This window comes from Chamaea fasciata, unplaced genomic scaffold (assembly GCF_029207755.1).
Source record: "Chamaea fasciata isolate MVZ Bird 193981 ecotype frontalis unplaced genomic scaffold, bChaFas1.0.hap1 SCAF_7, whole genome shotgun sequence".
NCBI classification, from domain to species: Eukaryota; Metazoa; Chordata; class Aves; order Passeriformes; family Sylviidae; genus Chamaea; species Chamaea fasciata.
In genome coordinates this window covers 38,640,680-38,665,388 of record NW_027094092.1, presented here as the reverse complement: position 1 = coordinate 38,665,388, position 24,709 = coordinate 38,640,680, and the positions used below count along the sequence as shown (strand labels likewise).

The 24,709-nt window shown below is 36.8% G+C and overlaps 1 protein-coding gene across 3 annotated transcripts in view; it reads right to left on the bottom strand.

Moving 5' to 3' along the window:
* The window catches only part of MIPOL1 (mirror-image polydactyly 1), a 183,186-nt gene that overhangs the window by 132,475 nt on the left and 26,002 nt on the right, over positions 1 to 24,709 (bottom strand). For 2 of the 3 annotated variants that reach the window (XM_066188454.1, XM_066188456.1), the window contains exons 2-5: positions 23,557 to 23,602; positions 20,961 to 21,095; positions 19,629 to 19,708; positions 2,470 to 2,656 (exon numbers count right to left, since the gene is read on the bottom strand). In XM_066188454.1, the coding sequence (XP_066044551.1) occupies positions 2,470 to 2,656; positions 19,629 to 19,708; positions 20,961 to 20,965 (272 nt within the window). In that variant the 5' untranslated portion in view covers positions 20,966 to 21,095; positions 23,557 to 23,602. The remainder of the gene's footprint in view (positions 1 to 2,469; positions 2,657 to 19,628; positions 19,709 to 20,960; positions 21,096 to 23,556; positions 23,603 to 24,709) is intronic. The other variant, XM_066188455.1, reaches the window with a different exon arrangement.

The following is a 24,709-nucleotide window of genomic DNA, read 5'->3' as shown; positions in this document are numbered from 1 at the left end:
CCATAAAAAAAAAAAATCCGTAAGTTCATCTTGAAGAAATCTGTAAAATGATGGTATGATTCTAAATATTATATATTTCTACAGGAATTCCATACTGCATGCCATTTGGAGTTTTAAAATAACTTATTAGCCACAGGCAACTTAAAATAAGACAAGATTCAATGGCCAGAAAAATTCTGTTTCAAAGTAGAACTTTCATAAAACTTTTTGGGTGTCCATCGATACTCACAGATCACTCAGATCTCACTTGTAACATGGCAGCAAAATCAGTAAACCAATGGTTTAATTAGAAGGGGAACTAGCAAATATTTTTACCATTTGCTTTCTTTAAGTATTTTCTGATTATACACTTCATAGCAAATAACTGATAAGAAGTAGCCACAGAAAAGCTATTCTTTCTGAACTCCTGTTTCCACTGCAGACATTACTTTATGTGTAATTCACATCCTAGAAAGATAAAAAAAGCGATCTATTGCTCCAAAGAGTCACTCTCTTAGGCAGACAGATGTCTGTACTCAGTCACCCTTTTTTCACCTGCTTCCATTGGATTTATTTTTTCTGTGGTTCTTTAAGAAGGAAGTTAACATCTGTATCCTGCAGGCAAGCTGTGCAACCTAAAGCCCATTAAAAATAGACAGCATGGAGACTAACATCAAGAAAGAACTACTAAGTGTATTACACCACATATGGGTGAAAGAGTGACTTAAACAGCATATCTTCCCTTCCAAGATCCTTCAAATCCTATTTAACCTTTGCTCTGCACATTTCATTTAGTACTGTTTCGGGCTATAAGTTATAAATGCATCTACATACTTTTGCCCAGATATGACAAAACTGAAGTGTTTCTTGTGCATTTTCCGTGTTCAAGAGATCCTTCCATGAACAAGTTTGAATATAACTCATCACCAACTTAAACTGAAAGAGGGTAAGTTTATATTATTTTACTAAGATGGTAGTCGGACACTGGAACAAGTTGTCAAGAGTTGTGGATGCTCCATTCCTGGAAGTGTTCAAGAGTTTGATGGGCATGGTTTAGTGAAAGGTGTCCCTGCTCATGGGAGAGGTGTTGGAGCTAGATGATGTTTAAGGTCTCTCCCAGCCCAAACCACTCCATAATTCTGTGACCATCTTTCAACCCCTCAAATGTTTTTTTTCCTTTCTCCTTAAAACTAAAAATGACAAATCACATTGACAGTACACCAAGACCACCATCTAAATCAAATATCGACACTGACTCAACATTTCCTGGGTTTTTCCATATCAAGAAATTTTAACATATATTCTAATTACAATCTATTTGGGCAAAGACAGGTTTTGGCACACAGCTTTAGGATCCTACATGTAACATACTTGGAGCAGAGATGGCTCAACATGCTGACTGCTGTGGGAGATTATTCTCAGTCTTCAAGAGAAGCCTGATTGTCAGTGGGAGTGGCACTGGTGAAAGGTAAAATGAAAAATTTTTGGCTGACTCTGTGCTGGACTGTGGATTATACTTGACATTTAGTGCAGGATGCATTGCCCTTACAGCAAATCTCAGTCACTAATGCAAAAATGCATAAAGGAAAATGAAAAAGTGTTAAGGATTGGGTTTGGCCCAAAAAGTCACCATTAGATCATAATGAAGATAACATAACTGGGTGTAGAATCTGCTAGACAGGTGAGGAACTATTGTATTTTTCAGAAGTATACAATAGGGCTTTGCAGCCTTGATCCCACTTTCAAACAACTCTTACACTCTCAGTTAAAAATTGGTCTTCAGACTGCCTAAGTCACTCAAAACTGATAGCATGTTCCTTAACCAGCTGGCTAGTAAAAGGTGCAACTAGCCAGCTAATTATACCTTTGTACATTGTGTCATATATGAAATGAGTGTATATATTTCTTAAGACTGCTATAGAGAGCCACTGCACAGTAAAAACACTATTGACAAGAAATTACCAAAATTAATGACACAATAAAATCTTCAGAGTCTGTATTAAACTTTTCAGCCATATTAGCCTATCCTCAGATTACTGTTACAGACTGCTACAAGGTACTACAGCTCCTCATCTTCACTCTTCCAGCTTCATCCTGCTTCACCATGTGTTATTCCTGCTTCCTACTCACTCATCATGTTTCAGGCACTTGTGTAAAGCCACAGATACTGTTAGATTTTCTAGATCTGTTTTAATTCTGTTCAGCATGCATTTTCAAAATTATCTGTAGAGATAACAATCATTGAAATACCCACAAAGTGTGATAGAAATCATTGCCATGATCACATTTTCTGTGAGTGCTAGAGAATACAGAGGTGAAATGCTACTTTTCACAAGGGAAGAAAGGCAGATATGGTGAACCTAGGTAAAAACCTGACTTAGTGATTCTCATGTGGGAAGCAAATTTCCCTGTATTTACTCAAAAATCCATGTGTATATTGTCAATAATTTGAATCTAAAAACTATACAGAGGGGTATTTCCTGTCTTTACCTTGATTCTTCAGAATGAGAATTACAGTCAGTTAGGACTCCTCCTCTTTGACTGGTTACTCGCAAATCTGAAAGTTTTGGTGCTTCAGTTTCTGCCTGGATAAAAAATTCTGTGGGTTTTTGAGAATTCTTATAAAACTGAAGTTCAGCACAAAAGTCTTCTCTTTTCTGATCCAAGATGTGTGTTTCTAATTGGGAAGAGAAGCAAACACATTTTCTCATTTGGAGAATGAAGTACAAACCTGAGATTTTTCATTTGAAAATGGCTTGTTATACGAATATAATACTGCTGTAGAAAGGAACAAGTAATTTAGTTTCAGATTCACAAATTCTTCATCCCTTCACTACGGAATCAGACCTGTGTTACTTACAGCAAGGATGGATGTAGAAATTACAACCCATTTACTGTATTTTTCTCATGGAAACATGAAAAATTCATCACCATTTCCTAATCCCTCCTCCCCCTTGAATGACTCCTTAAAAGAATGCTGACTGTAGAAAATTATTTACCTATCTCTTAAAAAACTCAGTTCTATTATAGTGGGATATAATGAATTTCTGCTATAGAGAGGGAAAAATTTAGGTTATAACTAGACACTTACAGTGAGGTTTCTTTTGAATCCATTTTGGCTACACAAGGAATATCATCAAGCTGTAATTAGCAACAACAAATTTAAAGCAACATTATTCATTCCTGGAGAGTGTGAGGTACAGGCTCATACAACTAAAGAACTTGAAGAATGTAAAGCAGAAATTGTGCCAAAGGGAAAAATTATCTGATTAAAATGTTAAGTGTGATAGTCAGCTCTCTTAAGCCTGGCTACTAGATATTTTTAGGACATATTTCTGATATCAAGGCATTCAAATGAAAGAAAGATCCACATACCACAAATGCTCTTTCATAAAGTGAGAACAAGTATGTTTTAATCATAGAATTATATTAAAAATGAGAAGGAAGCAGCCTAAAACCATTGGAAATGGAAAAAAAGGTGCATATATTTTTCATTCTTTCATTTAGATTAGTAGAGAACAAACATTGGAGCTTTTGCTTATTTAATAAGGTTAGTGTTTCCAAACGTTTTGGATAAAATATAGGGCATATATTATTTGATCCATCTTCTAACATCCTCCTCAAAAATAACAAGAAACTGTCTATACTGCTGAAATGAAGTAGAAATAGATCAAAAATACAGATCAATCAGTATCAAAGTGCCATCCTGCAGATAAACAGTTTTAAGCACTGTTTCCAAGTAAAAATACTGAAAGCTGTCTCTAAAGTGTGTTGCATTACATTCCTCTTTCCTTAAACGAGGAAAGACACAGCTAGCGGTACAGGAAACAGCCCAAGGGCCCCAAGAGATGACTTGAGAATTGGCTGGAGTCAGTATAACAACTTTCAGTAGGAAGCTGTTACCACTCTAGAAAAAAGTTATGGGACCCACTGCTCATCTATATTCTCCACATCCACTTCAGCACAAACTTATTTGAATCTATTCTAACCATTTTTGTAAACTGTAGCCACTGATCTTTATACTAGAAAAACAAGAGTCAACAGATTATCAGAATCTTTCTTTCTCAGCATGTGGGGACCATTACCACAAAATATTTTTCGTTAAGTATAATACTACATTCAGTACCGTAATTAAAATATGTTCCTTGTATCATTTCACAGCTAGTGCAGAAATTGAACACAAGGCCACAGCCACCTGGATTCCTTGAACAAGTGTAGGCTGTTTCCATTGGCTTGAAATCCTGCAGGTTTTTGAGATTTCCTCTGAAATGCTGCTACATCTGAAAACTGAATTTGATCTCTTACTCCTCCTTACAGTAAGGAGCAAGAATCTCTAAGGAAGTATATGTTAAAAAAGAAAAAAATCACCAAATATACTCCAAGAACCTGACTCAATTTGGGAGTGACAACACATAAGGGCAAAATTTTGAATCCTTTCCAGTAAGTACTATCTGAAAACTAACCTAGTCTGAATTTCCATACTCGCAAAGCATTTTATAGGGAGTTGTGTTTCCCATTTAATTATGATTATAAAGAACTTCCTACAATATATCCTGTTCACTTCTCCTGTATCAGATGCAGTGTCTGTATAAATGCAGTTGCGAATTATGCTGTCACATGCTGCAGGGTAGGTCCAGTGCTTCACCTGCCATAACAACTTCTCTTCCTCCTCCTCCTCTCTAGGGCATCCACTTATTCTATAAGCTATATATGTGTGAAGTGCCTCAAGCAAAGTGTGTTGCATTCTCTGGAAGAATTCAAGCACAATGTATATCTCTCGAAATAACCAGTGATGGTATTGCCAGAAGCTTTTGTTCCTTGTTTAGCACCATGGTACTCTACTTTTGCCCTATGAAAGTTGGAGAAGAAAAATCTCACTCCAGAGCACTAAAAAGTTTAGATGATGTTTTAGGTTGCTTCTATTCCCTTAGCATGAAAACAAGTTTTTCTTTTTTCCACAGTTCCTGTTTTGCTAATTTGCTCCTTTCATTCCAGGACTTTAAGAAGAGACCACAGAAGAGTCACTGAAGTTGGCAGCAACCACTGGAGATTACCTTGCTGGCACCTCAATCTTTTGTATCAGGAAGTTGTCACCAACAACTTCCAGATCACCTGAGCCCTGTTGTAGTCCTTCCAGCGATCATTAACATCACTGCAGTATCCCATGAGAACCTGGACCCTTGAACAGGAGAATTCTTCCTATTCTCTGAAAAAGGCCTTATTGACTTCACTCAATCCTCCTCCATGCCCCTCTCTCTTAGGAGAAGGATCAAGGAAAACAACACTTTGGCTCCCACACCCTTGATCACCATGCCCAGAGCCGTACAGTCACATGCAATACTTCCCAGGCCACCTCGACAGTATCACTAATGCCTACATGGAAGAGCAGTAGGGAGTAAGAGGGTCAGAATAAGAGCATCAGCAGGGTTTCTATAACATTCTGAATATGAGCTGTCAACAAGAAGCAAAGGTGTCTACATGACAAGTCAGTTCAGCAGGCAGATTTATATTTTTAAAGCCAGAAGAGAACATGACTGCATGATGGGGTAAATATCTACATTAGCAGTTGTACTTCTGCTAAATCCTTGGGCCATGTCAAGATATGTGTTTTCAACTGTAAATTACTGCAGCTAAAGAAAAAAGAGAATTTAGAATAGTACTAGAACTGTGTTGGCATTTATTAATGCTAATGCGGCTTCTATAGACAACATAGATTTGCAGGCCACCTTTTCGTCCAGATTCAATTCCCTCAAGCATATGGTTAAGACTAAGTAGCATCACAGCAAGGCTGTAAGTGGCATTCCTGGAAATATTAGGTGAAACACAGAGGATCTGTTTTTCCTCCACTGGTTTTGTAAGAGAGAAGATGACGGCAGCCTCTTCCACTCAAAACTGAAAGCACTCTCCCAAGGGCATTAAGGTGAGAGGTTTTTGCTCATTTAGTAAAGCTGTAATGGTTTCTTTTTATCAATATGTGAAATTTGTCAGTAGAATGCTTTGGGGAAGACATTTGGAACACTGTCAGATCAATGGATATAAGATTAATTTTATTTTTAAAACCATTTTATTCTTCATATAGCCCATGACCCCCACTCCAAATAATTTAAGCTTTGGTACATGGTAGCTTGTCTTGTTCCTAAACTAAGTGGCAATTTTAATCAATGCACTTCAGTGCTTTTCCTCACGCCTCCTGCAAATCGTGTTGTGCACTAATTACTAATGCTGCAGACACACACTGGGGAGTAAGTAGCATTTGCAATAATCAGGCTGCACAGGGAACATCAGAGAAAGGGGAAAACAGCCTCGCAAGCTTTGGAAAAAAATATGTAGATTTCATTAAATGGTACCACCACCGCTGATTCTGGTTCTTGAGTATACTAAACAATATTTTTTCCATATAAAATAGTATAAGTTCAGTAGCCCAGATTAATATTTCACTATAGGGAGAAGCTGAACAGCTGATCTTCTGTATGTATTTATCTTGAATGAATAGCTTGTTCACATTGTGGGAAAGAAAAGCAAATGTTAAGAAGAAGGAATATAAAGACACTAGAATTAAATCTGGGAATTGATTGTGAGGGACGTAAGGGGAAGATAATGCTGTCATGGCTTGAAACAGTAAAGGCAGAACAGAATTCAATGTTGTTAAGCTGGGAGTGGTTAAAAAGTAAAGTAAAAACATTAAATGCATCATACTGTGCAGGCACCCACTATTTCTCATAGCTTCTTCCAAGAAGTGGGGGATAAGTACCAAGACCAGGGAAAGCACAGCATTAGAGAATCCTGCACCAACAGTGACAAATGCACAGAAGGTGCAGATTCAGCTGGAAGACTAAAGAGGCAATAGCTTCCCTTATCATACCACTCAGCAAATTCAGCAGTCCGTCATCCAGCAGAAGCTGGGTGGACACCCCCTTCCACCGTCTAGAGTCTTTCTGCATCCTACTAAAATGCACTGACCACTCAGAGGTTTGCAGGGAATCTCAACAGAATAAGAGCAAGGGAAAAAAAACAAAACCCAATGGAACATGCCTGTAACACCTCAAAATACAGGATTGGCTACAGATCTGGTTGCAGATAAGTATGGGGACACTAGAAGCCTCAGGTGCACCAAATCAGCTTCAAGTGTAATAGTACTTACAGCTTGCTACCTATAGCTTGCTAGTATTTGTTTTAAGCTGGTCTGTGGCACAGACACAGTATGTTCTCATCTGTCTGCAAAAGACTGCGTGAGTGACCGAACCCCTAGAGGGATGGCAGTAAGAGTCCTAATAGGAAAAAGCAAAAGCAGAAAGGAGGAGAATGAGCCATATACACCCTGGGAACAGGAGAAAAGATGACTGAAAATTCAGTAGCTATAACACTGCGACACTGTCAGATTAAAAACATTTGAAAAAATGTAGAACAAAACATTGTGCTGTATCTGAGGAAGTGCAACCTCAGTTAATAAAAGCCTCCAGAATTCTTCCTGTTAATCATAGAATCACAGAATGTTTTGGGTTGCAAGAAACCCTAAAGATCATCTAGTTGCAAACCCCCCGCTGTGGGCAGAGGGGCCACCCATGAGATCGTGATGCCCAGGGCCCCACCCAGCTTGGTCTCAAAAACTTCTAGGACAGGGAATTCACAAATTCTCTAGACAACCTGTTTCAGTGCCTCACCTCTCTGTGGGTAAAGAATTTCTCCAAATTTCTTACCTAAATCTCTCCTCTTTTGACACTGTTTCCCTTTGTCCTATCACTATCTGCCTGTGTAAAAAGTTGCTCTCCCTCTTTTTCATAAGCCCCCTTCAAGTACTGAAAGGCCGCAGTGAGGTCTCCCCAGAGCCCTCTCTTCTCAAGGCTGAAAAACTCCAGCTCTCTCAGCCTGTCTATCCTCACAGGAGTTGTTCTCCAGCCTTCTGATCATATTCCTGGCCTAGGCTGGATTTGCTGCAACAGTCCCACACTTCTTTTGTGCTGGAGCTCCTACACTGTTTGCAGTACCTCAAATGGGGTCTCACAGGGTTAGAGTGGAAAGGTACAGTAATTTTTCTCAACTTGCTGGACAGACTTATTTTGATGCAGTTCAGGATGCTGTTGGCTGTCTGGGCTGAAATCATGTATTTTTTCTTCTCAGGCTAAACAAAAACACAACTACAATGTCTGTGGGTTTGTTTTTTGGTTTTTGTTTTTTTTTTCTATAATATCAAACATTTTGAATTTCAAACAAGAGGATATATTCGCTATCCAACAGAACTATCTATGCTAAGAGTCATCCCAGCCCTATATGAAACTACCCTGTTTCCACTGGAATAACGGGACACACTCCCTGTGGTTTAAAAAAAACTTGATCGTGCCCCACTACAAATCACATATCTACAACGCTTGCTGCAATAATTATGCATGCAAAAGCATTACTTTAGAACTTCACCTTCATTTTCACTGGACTAACTGCTATTCTTTACTATTGGCTTTCCAATTATCTAAATTTTTCCTACCACAATAAGACTAAAAACTTAGCCTGATGGCCACTAACTTTTCAAGCTCTGCAAATGAAATTAGTACTGGGGGCGAATATTCCTTTTTGAGCTGAAAATTACGAGCTGACCATTTTGTCAAAAGACAAACATTCATTCACTCAGCTATTTAACTATTGGAACTTCTACCGAACAGAATGACTGTGAAAGACTCAGACTGTTCAACAGTTTACCCTTTACTGAATGATTAAAAGGCATAAATCCTCAAAATGAGTAGAAACCAAAATTCAAGGTTTTTATAGGCATAAATATGCAAAGAAAGAAAATTAGTCTGGTGGAAGAAATCTGATCCTATTGTCTGGCATTAGTGATAAGTGTTGGTTTAAGTCTTACGCATTTTCAGAATGCCTGTGTTTTCCTTTTGCACTCATATTTGAGCTAACATAGATGCAATATCCATGATTTACATGAATATGTCAAAGGTAGTCATTACTTTTGACTCATTTCCTCACTGTTACCTTTTCTACAATCTATGAAAAATTTTTCAGAGTTAATCTTAAGAAAAAGTGCTGTACCTAATTTTCAAGAAAGTTATTCCTGTTTCTGGAGAACAATTACAAAAGGTCAGTATGAAAACACAAGGTCTGTAATACACGCTTTCTCCAAAACAAACAACATAAAAAAGTGAAGCTTTATTTTCTTTGGACTAACTACAGATATACTTATGTCAGCAACTATTTAGACCCCTTCAGTGCAGTGTAGTATACTGAGACCAAGTAATCTGCAACTAAGAGCAAATGGCTATCCCTTCATGATGCATTTTTTCTAATGTTTAAAGAAAACCGAGCAAGCTTCAAGATGATTATTCAGTAGGACTCTAAGATCTCACTAAATATCACTTCTGTAGCATGGAAGAATGGCAGTCACAGGAACCTGATAACAAGCAAAGACTGAGCTCAGAGTAGATTTGTAATACAAAGTTAATTCCTTTTATTTCTCTGTGCTCTGCCCAGCCAGAGTACGATGCATTACCTGTCAAACACTTGGCAGTAACAAAGAGGAAATCACCACACAGATGCATTTTTCATTTGGTGCCCCAACACGATACGACCATGGGCTCTGCAGAGAGTATGTGGGTCAGCTCCAAAGAATGGGGACTATCAACTTGCTTTTAAGTAACTCTTACTCATAAAGGTCCTGGATTTATCTCTGAGATAGGATATCTCCTCTCACTTTAAGATACACAGATGTTCATTGAAATAAGCTTTGGAAAGTACATTTTTACGGAAACTCTCACAGATATTTTTTAGGAGATGCATAAGTGCTGTGACAGTCATTTTAAAGCCATTGAGGCTAAGGCACAGAGTGAAGAAGTAACTGCATCGAGGTCACTGAAAAAGCTATGTGTCCTGGTTCCATACAGGACAGAATTTATTTCTGCAGTAGACAGGAGGGCGCATTGCCAGGACACGGAAGTTACTGTATACCAACTCATATCATTGCCGGGGCAGGGAAAAGCACTCTCTTCTGCGGAGAAGGGGTTCCTTCTGGGCCAGAAAATGTGGCAGAGGGAGCTGTCTGGTATTGCCTATTTCAGGGAAGGGGTGGTTGGGGGATTGGGGGTGTGGTTTCTGTGTGAATCATTTCTTATTCCCTCTATCATTAGTATTGTTGCTGTTACTGTTCAGTTTCTTATCTCATTGCTGTACCCAGTAAATTGCTCTTATCTCAACCCATGATCTTTGATTTTCGTGCCTCAAATTGGAGGGCAGAGAGGGAGTGGCATACGGTTCTAATGGAGGAATTAATTGGAGAATACCATTCCTAAACCAAGACAGCTGTAATTGGAGTCCAGCATGAAGCATGATGGGTTGAGATTCAACAGATCTGCCCAGAGCAGGTTGGAAACAAATTTGATGGAAGCATTTGTTGTATTAGGTCCAGAGCCAGTGGTCACAATGTCGCTTGAGCTGTTCAAATGGGTGTGTATATATAACCACATTTATATTCCCATATTTGCTCCTCACAATGATCTTTTTCAGAGCAGGGTGAGGGATCAGGATTCCTTTGTTCCTGTACTGTGGGATATCAGCTTATGACATGAAAACATCAAGGAGAATGAAGGTAATTTGGGAGGTGCATTCAGTGTTTCTCTCCTATCCTTACTCAGGCACTAGCTCTGTGAGTCCATTAACAGTTATACCCAGCCTGTGGGAAGAACAGGAGGGATAACTTTCCCTGGCTTTTCGCTCACTTTTCCTCCTTCAGACCTGTTAAAACAGCTTTTGAGAATTTTGAATTCCTGCTGGATGCTAATACAAGCATATTCTTGTTGCTACGTCTGCCATGTCTCCTCAATGCAGTCTACACCATATTTAGAGTCAGGGCAGGGATTTCTTGGGAGGTCATTCAGAGATCTGTCCTGAGCGTGGATGGTCATGAGTAGCATAGAATGTGGGAGAGAATGGGCCAGTTTTTGGGAAAATTCTCTGCCCCAATGATTTGGCAGTTCACCCCTGAACAAATACAAGACCCTGTTTAAGTTGACAGAATACTGCACTGCAAGGAAAATGCTGTGGCAATTCCAGAGAGGCGCAATTTATTACAGTGTGCTGGGCCCTAGCTACTCTTTACTGGACACAGTTCAATACTAGAGAACACCCTCCAGGGGAGGAGTAGGAAAGCAGACCTACAGGCACCACGGCCTCTCAAATTGCAGCTGAACCAGGGGAACAACCCATGCCAGTAGCAGTTGCTCCTATACAGAAGAAGAAATATAAGACCAAATCAGTTCACTTAGTGAGGAATAAAGAGGAAACAGGCCCACAGAATAGGAGGAAGGGGCAGGGCGTGATCCCTATTACCTCAGGAAGGGTACTTCAAGGGCACAAAAGAGCATCATCGGGCTTTTGGGAGAGCTGCTGTGGAGACAGAAGAAAATAGACTGCTGGATACCTTTCCTGGTCTCTCAGAAGGCTCTGTTCTTTGAGTGTCAGCAGTCCTGAGTGGGCTTGAACTGGAAACCCCAATTGCCCAGGGATTTTGGAAATCATCACTAACAGGCCTGAAGGCAAAAATTTTGGATTATCAGGCGGAAAATGTTCTGGTTCCAGAAATGACAGGGTTAATTTTTGTAGTAGCCAGGAGGGGAGATGGCCGGGACACAGACATTATTCTATACCACCCCATGTCATGAGGACTCCTTTCTGGGAAAACAGTGCCTTCTGGTCCAGAAAATGTGTTGGAGTCACCCAGTATCGACCATTATTGGGGGGGAAAGGGTGGTCTATTACTGAGTGTGCAGTGGTGTGTGCTCTTCTCCTGAATTGTTTCTGAATATCCTCTGTCATTAGTATTTTTGCTGTTACTGTTCGTTTTCTTATCTCATTGCTGTTCCCAGTAATTTGCTTTTCTCTGAACCTACCATCAGCCACCTTTTGTGGCTCCAGTTGGAGGAGGGGTGGGGGAGCTGCACGTGGTTTTAGTGGGAGTGCTAAACTGGGGAATACCATTTCTAAACCATGACACCATGTCAGAAAGTAAAACTGCGCAAGTCGAAGGTGCTGGATCTACATTACATCTTGGAACCTGTTCTACCTCACTGATGACCCTCCTTGCTCTTTTCTCCTGCTCAGAGATGTCAAATTCTACTCTTTTCTGTCAGAGACATTTTAGAAACTAATATCTACTGTACTTCAAGAAAAAAATACCACTTTACGTATGAATGGCTAAAAACCATCATACAATCAAAAAATTAAGACTATTTTTAAGTAACTAAAATAGTATCCTTTGACACTTCTTTATGAATATAATTTTAATTCACATGACAGGTTAGGTTACAGTATTTGTATGTTGGAAGACAGATGTTCAATGTACAACATAAACAAACTTCCTGTAATTTCAATGTTAGGCAGAATAAATGAAACGACCTTTTTTAAATTACATTTAGTATCATTCTAATGCAAAGAACTTCCAAACAATTAAAACTGCTTTAGAAGTCAGTCAGGTGAACACAACAATGCAATTCAAATACTTGATCTCTGGCAACAGCTAAGCATTTAAGTTGTTGAAAAAACTGAACAAAGAGAAAAACATAATCTTATTACAACTTTGTTGAGAAAGTTATCTTCAAATGCAATAACAATAACCAAAGCTATATTACGCATTACTGTTTTTGCTTGCTCTATATCCCATAACACATACATATAAAAAAAAAAAGAGGCTTGAAAATATTTTGTCTGCTAAAATACAGACAAAACTCATAAGTTTAACGGTTTGGGTTTTTTTACTCCTTAAAGGAATCTAAAGAGAACTGTCAATTCTGTTTTAGCAATGCAAGTTGGGGAACATCTGTGTTATTTTGAATGCTTCAGCATTCACCTGTACTTGTGTGGAACCCTGGCAGCACCCTTCATAAAGAAATAATTTGAGAAGGAGATTAAGAACAGTTGGGAATTATTCTAGCAAAGGCAATTTTTTACAATTCTCCAAGGATTCTGATTATTTTAGTAGTGATGCTCCCTTGCCTTTCTCTCTCACTAAGTCTTTTGTCCTCCTCTTCTGCATCTAAACAGCAATTGTGTACAAACTGCTGAATATTTAAAATAGAAATATGCAACTCGGTCTTTAAAATACGTGGCCAATCATTATTTTGGTATTCACTGCAGTTAATCGTGATGCATTTATTAATGTGTAAATATCAGACATTTCCTTTGGCATTCCACTCTCCGTTTGCAATTCATTAACATATTGTTATTTTAAAATATTAGACTCTGAGAAGACACCAGATTTTCACTGGATTGGTCTCACAGTTGAAAAAGCATTTTTATATTCCGAATGCATCAAAACAGCAGAATCTCTAGGCAGATACTAAGTGGGATTCACTGAAACACAATGTCAGTTCTAATGGATGGATGATTGTGTTTGGTCTTTTGAAACTTTGAAGTATAGGTAAGTCTTGATCACACAAATTAATAAATCCTAAAGCTGGAGTTAACAATAACCATTACACCCAAATTCTGCAGCTTAGCCCAGCCAATTTTTCAAAAGGTCAGGTTGTGAACTGGAGAAGATCAGGGAGGTCCACCGCATAGCTTTGTTGCCAGGCATCTCTCGTCTGGATTGTTGCAGGCATTTATTAGTATTCGTCAGCAGACTCAACAAAGCAAACAAGAAATTCAAGCACGAATAATAAAATGAAATGCTGCTATATAACCCTTTGTCATTCAGCAAATATGGGACTTTTTAGCTACATTGTTCCTAAACCTGGGTTACTACTTTAATTTTTCTCCACAGTGCTGACTGAATGAGTATGCATGTGTGTTAAATGCAGAGCTCCCTTAACAACTGCAGGACTGCCATTTAATCTGTTGGTAGATGGACCATTTCCTGTGGGAACTCTAGCTATGATTTCCAGATCCACCAAATAAATCTCAGATTAAGATTCCAAATGAAACCTGCCTTTGGCAGATAAAAAATGTCAAGATGGATATAAACAGTAAAATTATAAATTATCTAGGTGTTGCACGATGACTTGATGTGCGTTTTTTGTTTACATTTTCCCTGATATCACAACTATACAAGGCATTCATCAAATGTCACACTTTCATAATACTGGAGGCATCATTAAAACTGTTTGGCTAAGGACCTTGAAGTGTTTAAGCAGTAGCTCAAAAGTATATTTGTGCAAAGTAGAAGAATAAATTTACATATCAGCAGCAGCTCATAAGGGATGGGTAAATATTCTGTTTATCTCTCATTGTAATTCAGGTTAGTTTAAATACAGGGTTTCAGGATATCATTACAGCCTATATGGAGTCATTACATAATTTCCAAACATAGTGTCTGCTGCAGTTTTACTAAGCACGCTGTGTTTATATTTTCTAAACCAACCAAAAACAAAGTAAACCCTCCCACCCCATTTGTCTTTTGCTATTGTCATATCAGACAATTGCTTTTAACATATAACCCCTTCCATTATCTAAATCTTAATGATCCAGAACTCTCTTTTATCTAGGCAGGGTCATGTTTCCCAATGCCCATTAATTACAGCAAAAATTCTCTTATCCAAATGTACTCAACTTCCCTTACCACACACAAACAATTAAGGCTTTGCTGAATTCAGAGTTCTAAACAAAATCCCAGGAAACTGCAGCCTTAGAAATAAAGAAAACTATTTCAGTTTTAGGTGTCTGACATAAAAGATCACTCTGCATAAAGCAGCCATAAGACAGCTTGCCCCCTCACCCTTTACTCCAGTAGTGTTCTACTAAAGATGCAGGTGAACTCACAAATGAGAGTCAGCAATGCATTCCCTGAAGAACCTTTTTATAATAATTTTTAAATATTTTTGCTCTGAACTTAAGCGTCATTCGAACTGTTACAAAAATAGAAGTAATGAAGGTTTCTAAAGAAGAAAATAACCAAATTCCTCTTGCACTTGTGCAAGGTCTTCTAAAGCTCCTTCTGAAGCACTACTTAAAAATTACTGTGGTAGTAAGTGCTGTTCTCTCTGAAGTACATTTCAAGATATTCTGAAGTTAGCTGCACTCATACTTTACACACTTAAGATTCAAAGTGCAATACTTCAAGGTGTGCATTCTCCCCATCCTTAGTGCTTGCAGCCCTCAGTGCAGATAAGGCCCTACACATTTTGAGGGTAACATAAAGGGTGCAACAAAATCATATTCGCAACACTGCAGTGAGTCAGGCAAATGCTGAATATCTAGTTGTGCTTCTTATGAGAAGTCTTTCTGCATGCAGTCTGGCTAAAATGTGCTGTATTCTACCACTCAAAATGTACAAGGAAAGAAATGGAATGGAAAAAGAAGAGATGAGAATTTAAATCCATGAAGGGATGATTATATTTACAGGAAAGACCAAGTGGTATTGGATGATTTTTCAGTTATCATTAGCTCATTCTTATTTTCTAAGTTACGTCACACTATTTCTTCTTCTTCCATAGAAGAGGTTTTCTTCATCTTCCATGCTTAGTGTTGCTCAGCAGTTACTAGCCACTTTTCCTAGGTTTTACTCATGAAAGTTGATCCTCTCAGCCTCTTTTCAGCCTTTTACATCATTCAGAGAAATCTGCAACTACACTTGGCACTTTGCAAGGGGATCTCTGACAGCACACAGTGAGTTTGATGCTGAAAGAACAGCACGCATTGAAGACACTGATCAGCTGAGCCACATGGGTGTAGAGGATGCTGCCTCTCTGCATAATATGTAGATTTTTTCAGCATACAAACCACCCTTGCAATATCCAGGCCTTCTTTCTTCCCCAAGTAAACAGCACTTTGTTGCTAAAAGATGGTAGGAGAGAGAGGACAGGCTCACAGGATCTCCTGTTGAGGCATGTAAAAGAAGAAAGAGACTTCACTATGACAAGTATGCTTAATTTTGCCTCCGCTACAGCCTTGAAAGAGGGGCTTTAGATTTACTTTTGTGTTACAGCTGCAGCGGGTATATTCTGGAGAAACGGGCAGCAGCACCTTTACCATTAGCTGCTTTTTTACCCAACTAGAGCATTAGATGAAAAGTCTTTACATTGCCATATTGCTTTTTTTATCTATTAATGTTTGTGTGTGCCAAAATCACACAATAGAAATTCCAGACCAAAAAGTCTTTGTAATTACTATTGCAAAAACAAATCCACAAAAAATACATTAAAACCATTACAACAACTAGAAGAGTTTTCTACATCTAATAAGATAATCAATGTTACACAAAAGGATGATTTGTTTTACTTAACCTTTGCATATGACTATATTTCCTCAATTACCATGCATTTAAAACACCCCCAAAACCTACGGCTCACCACCAGATAAAAGACCTCCATTACAAATTTCCTTGCACAACCTGATTCTGCAGTTCTGTTCCAATCTACATTATCACATCTCTTTAAAGCCAGTCTCCTCTGAACTACTTTTCAGACACACAATTTTAAAGTATATTTACAAGCTGCAAGCACTCTTTTGAAGTTACATGGAAAGCATCTATATGGACCATAACTAAAGTTGCCATCAAATTCTGAGAAATGAAGTTGGTTCATTGACATTTCAATATATGCTTCAGGTAATGGCTTGAAAAACATAATAACCACTTTTTAAAAAAGCAAACAACTTTGCCATTTAAAAAAAATAAATCCATTAACTTGTCTTAGGAATTTAAAAATAAAAATTATACAAAGCTTTTAATTCTGGAGTCAGCAAAAGTCTCATTTTGTTTTCAAAACAGACCAAACAGTACTTAAAATTCTAAGACTTCTCCTAATTTCTGCCCCGTCCTTAAAGCATGGATGCTCATATATATGACATAAGCAAAAACATTACAATAGTTAAAGACTATATAATATAGAAGTATAGCTGCATCTATTCAAATATGGTACCTGAGTCAAATAAGACACAAATTTAACTCAAGCATCATCACACTCACCACTTTCTTATCCTGTTAATGCTTCTGAAAAACAGCCATATCAAGTCCTAAATGTACATATAAGAAGACAAACCACCCAATTTCAGGTTCCCTAGTGTTTTCACAGTATTAATGTTTTCATAGTTCCCATCATGCATGGAAACACTACTGAAGTAACAACTCTACCCCAACGCAATGTGCTTCCCCACACCCACCATCACTGCAATGCAAAGATATGCACCTATTTGCCAATACAAGTTTATTTTTGTAACTGAATACTATTCTAGGCTTTCTAGCTTGGATCTTGAATATTTTTCATTTCTAAGTGGCACAGTCCTCACTGGTTTGCTGCCAGTGTTCCTGGTACTTTCTTTCAAGTATCCTTAAAGGGAAATGAAAAAAGGCATTACCCTCTATTAAAAACAAGAGAAAGAGTACATTTAAACTAGATACAAACACAAAATAACAAGCCTTGCACACAAACTGTTCTTTAACTCTTCCTAATAGAACAGAACAGTGGCAGTCTTAAAGCCACACAGGGATACTATACTCCAAAGAACTCGGAAAGTTAAAAGAAAATCTCACCTATCAAACACTTCAGATACACGCCTCTTAAACACTACCTTTCTTTCAAGTATTTTATTTTATAACATCTATTAACAGGTTACACATTATCCCACATAACCGCCATAAACCTACCACTTCTCTGTCTGTTTTTTTCTAAATTTTAAAATTCTCATTGCTTGACTGAATTTTCATCATTTTCATAAATTTAATCTCGTATTTGCATTACCATCCTTATGTGTTGACAGATAATATAATCTCCAATATTCCAGTATTCTATTAAAAAATTTGAATACATCATTTTAGGGTTATTCTAAACCCAGCTTTTAAACTTCCAAGTTACAAGAAAGGAACATCTAAATACAGTACAGTACCAACTGCCAAAGGAAAGATACAAAGGTGGCAGGGCAAACAGGTCACACAATAGTACACTCCTCAACACACACATTTACACAGAAAATGAAAAGTTGCTGTGATTAAGTAATACAATGAGAAAATGCACCGGAGTATCTACCAAGGGCACATATCGAACATTATGCTGCTGAAATCGACCTATTATCTTTATGATAAGTGAATGCAATTTAGCTGTTAGTACCCAAATTCTAAGAAAAAATTCCTCATCCACACCATTGTGATGATAGATTTACCCATAATCCCTTTTTCTAACTTCCCTAGGAGCAAAAGCACAAAGAATTAAATGACTTATGATTATGCTAAAGAAAACTGTATAAATGTAACTTTTGTTTATATTACAACTTTTATTGGATACATGAATCCATAAATGTTAGCTTGGAAGAAACAGCTGTCTAAACAGCACAAAATATTAACTTAATGCATCAGAAAAATAATACACATGAAACTCAGTAACTATTCAGTTTTAAAAGTATCCCTGAGCAGCAGCAGAACATAATTTCTTGCAATTAGAAGAAACTATTTCACAGAGAATCAGTTTCATTTGCCTACTTTGGAAAACTTAACCTTTTGAACCATTCTTAGGGTATGCTGACCCCTAAAGGTCTAAAAACACTAAACCTGATTAAGCCATTACACATTTAAATTGTCAGAATACAATTCTCCGCTAACTTACACCACCATGACTATTTTTATTTACAGAGTACATGATTCAAAAACTTTTGAACTTCATAACAGCTCGAAATTCCATAAATTAAAAGGGGTTTACAAGTAGTTTATTTTACAGAATAACATAGGCAGATATTCCTTCATATATGAAAGAAAAGCATCATCTACAAAATGAAGCATTTCCTCTTTTTTCTAAACAGACTCTCCATGAGAAACTTGACATTTAGTATCTTTTGAGAGAGAATACAAAGTATAAAACTCAAAAAAAGGAAATATACAAGAAGCTATGAGGCTCTGATATAGAGGGAAATTGTGATGTTGATACACCTATTCCATTTTGGATTTTTTAACCTATACAGTCACTTAGTAGCAAAAATCCGTCCTAAAGTGAGGGTCTCTTTTTTATGTCTTCCTCTTTCTTCCTTCTACATGTCACAATCTAGTCACAAGCCACTTCTGAAAAGTCTCTCCTACAAAGTCAGTCAGTCATGTAATGTAATCTCAAATTCAGTGGGTTTTTTTTCCTCTTAGGTTTCTGTCATGAAACATAGAAGAACGTTATCTCTGAACAATTGTGTCTGGTCAACCAACTAAAAATACAAAAAATACTTGCATCCTGATGAAGATGAAAACTCCATCAACTGGGGAAGCCCCAAGTTAACCAAGGTCACCTTTACCTCCAAGCCTTACCTTACTGTCTAATTTCAGCTGAGCTACTAATGAGAAAATCATTAATATTAGTAGATGGCTTAATCATACCCAAGCCAGGAATGAATAGCCAAGAAAATTACTTTAAGACATACTTTCAGATTTATTGTTAACAATTAAAAAAAAAAAAAAAAAGGTTGGGAAGTAAAGTGCAATGTACAGACTAAGAATTAAAACAAGACTTCTGAAAGTTACACAAAAACAGTTTCAATAATCCAGAAAATAAAGGTGAAGCTTTATATTCATGCAGCTGCTCTCCTGTTACTCCAGTTCTTTTAAGGGGCAGTATGTGGTTGTGGGTTTTTTCCTTTTTTTCTTTTCTTCCAAAGTCAGCCATATATCAGCAAGAACAAACACACTCCAGTCACTGCCTAGCACTGGTATAACACCTGAGGTTCCTTATTAATATCTTTAAAGTCCCTACCTTTTGACCAGTTCTCCATTTGTTCTCCTGAACTTGTTTGATCTGGCACTGAGTCCAATTTTTGCTTGAAGGTTTCAGAGCTAAAATAAAACAAACTCTAGATAAATAAACTTGAAACAATATAACACACCTATACTTTGCCTTCATTTGACAGAAAATTTTCAAAACAAATGATTTTAAATATTTATAGCAGCACAATGAAGTCTGCATACTTTAACAGTCAGCAAAAAAAATATTTCTCAGTAAAATATTTTTTCTTCACTCATCTAATTTTTATAATTGTTTGGTTCAGCTTTCTGTTGCATGTGATCCCTTTGTTGAAATATTTATTAGTTTAGTTTCTTCTTCTAGAGTCTGGTCTTGGATATACACACTACTGAGCACAGCCCAAATCACACCAAGCAGTCCTGCTACAGACAGCAAGACTGTTCACGTTGGCAGTTATTACAGATGGTGGCATGTGCTTCACTTTACAGCATTCTTTCTCTTGCTTTAATTGCCTAGATAAAATACAGGTAAAGTGGCCCTCCAACTCTGAATTTTCAGGTCTTTCTAAACAGCTAAATAATGCATCCTAATATTTGCATGCATATTGCTTCACACTATAGTTAATTACACAGTTGCAATATCTCTTATAATCAAAGATCTTTAAGAAGTAACCCACAATAAGACCTACAGTAAAATGTTATGCCTACCAGGCATCATTTTGGGTGTTAAAATGTATGCTCTCTTATGCATTAAAAATTCAATTATACTCTGTATCACAAGGAAATCTAAATAAGTTTGTAATCTTGGTAACATAGCAAGCTTACCACAAATCATATTCCTTGCTCAATCACCTTTTTTAAAAACTATTGTACATAGGACAATTTTTATCCTTAATTATGCAGTTGTGCTTATTTTGTGTGTTTTCCCTGCTACATTTTTTTACATTTATTAAAAAGATACATGTGCCTTGAAGACACAGTGGCTTGATTATGAAAACACTCAGAGTTGTCATTGTGCTGAAAAATGTAAGAGATTAAAAAAAAAAAATTAGGTAGATATTTTACACTTCAAGCAAATTATATCAAGACACATATCCTAAATAATAAAGCAGAAGAAGAAATTATTTTTGCAAACAACACCAAAAAAGCTGATGATTTTATTTTTATATTTAAAATTATAAAAAAAATTATTTGCACAAACACCTCAGATTCAACACTAACACTAACACTACATATTCAAGAAATACATATTTAGCTCATATTTGTTGTTGAATATAAATCTGCATGACAAAAAAAGGCATAGGATTTGATGTGCTTAGGTCTTAACAAAAAATAAAAAGTTCACCTCATATCACAGAACACTGAGTCCCTTAAAAGATTCCCTCAGATGAAGCTGTACGCGTCTTCTTCAATTCTGTGTAACTGTGTTGATTTGAAGTTGGCAATCTTTTCCTAAGTTCCTCATTTACTTTTGGATTAGCTGAAAATATAGAGGGTTATTAATATCAAGAAATAGGTTTCTGTCAATGAAGCCATTTCCCTACATATTGCACAAAAAGGTTCATAATAATTGCAGTATTTTAATAAGATATTCATATAGCAAGACATGAAGAAAATATGGTATTTAATAACCTCTGGAGTATTTTAAAACATGTCTTAGGGCCTTAATGTGTCTAGTAATATACTATTTAAAACCATAATTTTATCCCTCCACAATATACAGTCATTCTTCCTCGCCATTTACCCAGCTAATGAATGCCAGCAATTAGTAAAATGTAATCCCATTGCACAATCATTTTAATGCTTTTAGCACTCAGAAAAGTAAACACCAAATTAATACTGCTCAAGCCATATCAGATCCTAGCTGGAAGCAAGCAATTATAGTTCAGCTCCTCAGGTGTAATTAAATGATTGGAATGATTTAGTTCCATAAATGCAAGTTAATTCATAAGCAAGCAACAAATATACTGGGAGTAATTACAAGAAACATTGACAGTCTAAGCAGGGCATGTGCCTTTCTGTACCTGATATAGGAAAATGCTGCCCTCTCCCGGAAATAATAGACTATGGCACAGGAAAAATTTATGACTGAAGTCAAGCGACTCATTTTACAGACTTTGTCTTCTTAGGTGAAATATGTTCTATTAACTAATAGGAATTTTCTGGTTTAAACATAAAGAAAATAATAATAAAAACTGATATCAGATTAAGGTCACCTATTGATCAAAGTAAAACATAAATGGGCTCCCTAGGGTGTGCCAATCAATTTCCCCATAATTTGAAAAGAAATGTTAGGATACAGAACGACAAAATATTCCAGGCACTAAATATTTAAACTGGTTGCTCTGAACACAAACGCTGACATAGGTAGCTGAGTTGTGCACAACAGTTACTTGTCATTCAAGATGTACCTTTACAGAAGGTACCTTGAACATAAGGTATTTTTAGAACCAAAACTTATTGAACCATCATTATTCAGTGAATGTTAAAAGTCACCATTTCAAAAACGATCACCGGTGGCCATTAAGGTTTTCACACAAGGAATCATCAGAAAAATCGAATACAATTATTCTAAATTCCTACTTTCATTTGAAGACAACCTATTAATAACCAATCTGTGTAATAATGAGAGGAAATAAAAGCTGGTGATAAAAATAAAGTGTACTGGCAGACTGAGAAAAAAAAATGAAAATACAAAATGAAACCATAACCCAAATGCTAGAGGAAATTTTAAATCTAATTTCCTTATTCACTATTTATCCAACTTGTGCTAGTGTAACTACTAGGACATCATGAAAGTAAATGAAAATAAAAAAGAAAATGCCCCTGCCAGTTGAATATAAAATGCAACAGTCACATAAAATTAAAAGTTAAGTACAATAATGAAAGGACTCTCAGACTTAACTGTTTTGCCATCTACAGAAATAAGAAATGCTTCCAAATGCTGCATATAGCAGTATGAGAGAAAAATCACACACTGTGGTCAGTTTTCTACACAGAAAAACTGTAGGAAAGCTTGATTCAGAAGCACCTGATCAATGTAAAAGCCTTAAAACATTGTCCTTTACTAATAGCACTTTGGCATAAAAATATTTATTTGTTCCAGATCTTGGTGTATTTCAAAACAAACCCAAGCTGTACACAAATTCCTTTGGTGTTACTTTACTTACTGTGGAAAAAAAAAAGAAAAAATATTTTAAGAAGTTGTATTATTAAAAGTTTAAAATGTACTGCACATTTGCTTTGCCCTTTGATGTCACAGTCCTATTTTTCTATTCAAATCTTGTACACTGTAAGTTAATTGCTTTTGGAAACTACTTATTATTCATGTAAAAATTAATGTGCCAATGTGTTTAAATCCTTTTAAATGACCATTCATGCATCTTTCTTCTTTAAGTACCAATGAAATCTGTCAAAGATATCAATGCAAGATGGTCTTAGACAAAGTTCTAATATAGATTTTTTCTGCTAACATAAGATTTTCATTTTCGTCAACTTTACTTAAATTCCATTAATTTTTTAAGCTGCTTTTAATAAATTCACAAGTAAAAAATTTTAGGCTCCATAGTCTGTCATTTGTGTTCCAGCTGACTTTATGAATATTAATAACAGTGTTATCCTGATTAAATAGGCTTCATATGAAATCCCTGTGAATCCTATAGCTCAGACATCTCATTTTTCCAACTCTTTATGAATTTGGATTCAGACATTAAACTGGAAAAAACCTTTAAAAACAGATTCAGTGGTACATTGGTGTACCCTTAAGCAAAAAATTAGCTGTTCAAACGATTCAAATAATTAAAATTGATAGGACCACATATTGAGATTTCAGGCTTTTTGTACACATGCAACATATTTTAACTCTAATGAAAACATCAACAGTTCACAGACAAGGGATTAAGAATCTATTATAAGATAATAATACCTGTCCTAATGCTTACCTTAAACAAACAGATGATATAATCTTAAATCTTCATATATGGAGTGCTGATTTAAAGACATATTTTCCAAAGAGAAAGAAATTAGTGGATGCTTAATTACATAAGCATACATACGAAATACATGAACATTCTAGTTTACCATAAGAGCCCAGTGAAAAACAGTATTAACTATTAAATGGTTCAACTTCAGGAAAACCAACCTTTTTCTTATGAATGTCAAATTGAAACACACAGGAAATACTAATATTATCCTATGAGACTCATGAAGTCCCAGTTTCAAACTCTTAACTTCTTTCCATGCTTATGTGTTTGAATTATTTATGTCTATGACAGACAAAAATGGAAAATTAAGCTCACTGCACTGCCTTTTCTTTTTTACATAGTGCTAACTGGAATGACTGTTTCCTCGTCCATTCAGGAAAATATTCCGCAAAAACACCATAAAATACTTTGCCTTTCAGTACCTTGGAATATGAATGGATTTTTTGAGAAAAAACAAAATAACTGCTTTTTCAAAAAGATGGTATCCCAATCCTGGTTCTCATTATTCATCAACACAAACACTTCACAGGAATTAAATAAAAACAAGAGGTATATAAAAGTAACATGTATCTGCAAGATAGGAAGCACACAGCCTTGTGTAGTTCCAAACAGCTTTTATTACAGCTGTAGCAGTATTTCCCCTCTCTGAGGCAAAAAAGCCAACCTCTTGAGTGTCTGCAGAATAACTGCCATACAAAGGAGCACCCCACAGTAACTCCAACCCCGCAAGAGCACCACAGCAACACTAACGCCAGTGCTTTCTCTCTTTGGGCAGGACTAGGAAGTCTGTCTTCTAAGCTGGAGTTCAGTTACTGAGTCCCCTCCTCAGGAACAGAAAGACTGTTGGGACCACTCTATATGGTGACCCAATGAATGCAAACCCCCATTCCTTGGCCTTGCCTTGAAAGAAACTGAAGTCAACGACTGAATCATGGCCTTAGCTGCTGTGACAGGATGCAAACGTTTGCTGCTGTCGACCGAATTCACCCGCTCTTCACAAAAAATCCTCCAGTCTTGGAAGAGTTTTTCCACACAGAGGGCTATCCCACCTCTGGTGGAACAAGAGACCAGTTCCCACTACTCCTTGGAACAGCACTAAGCCAGTTTTTGT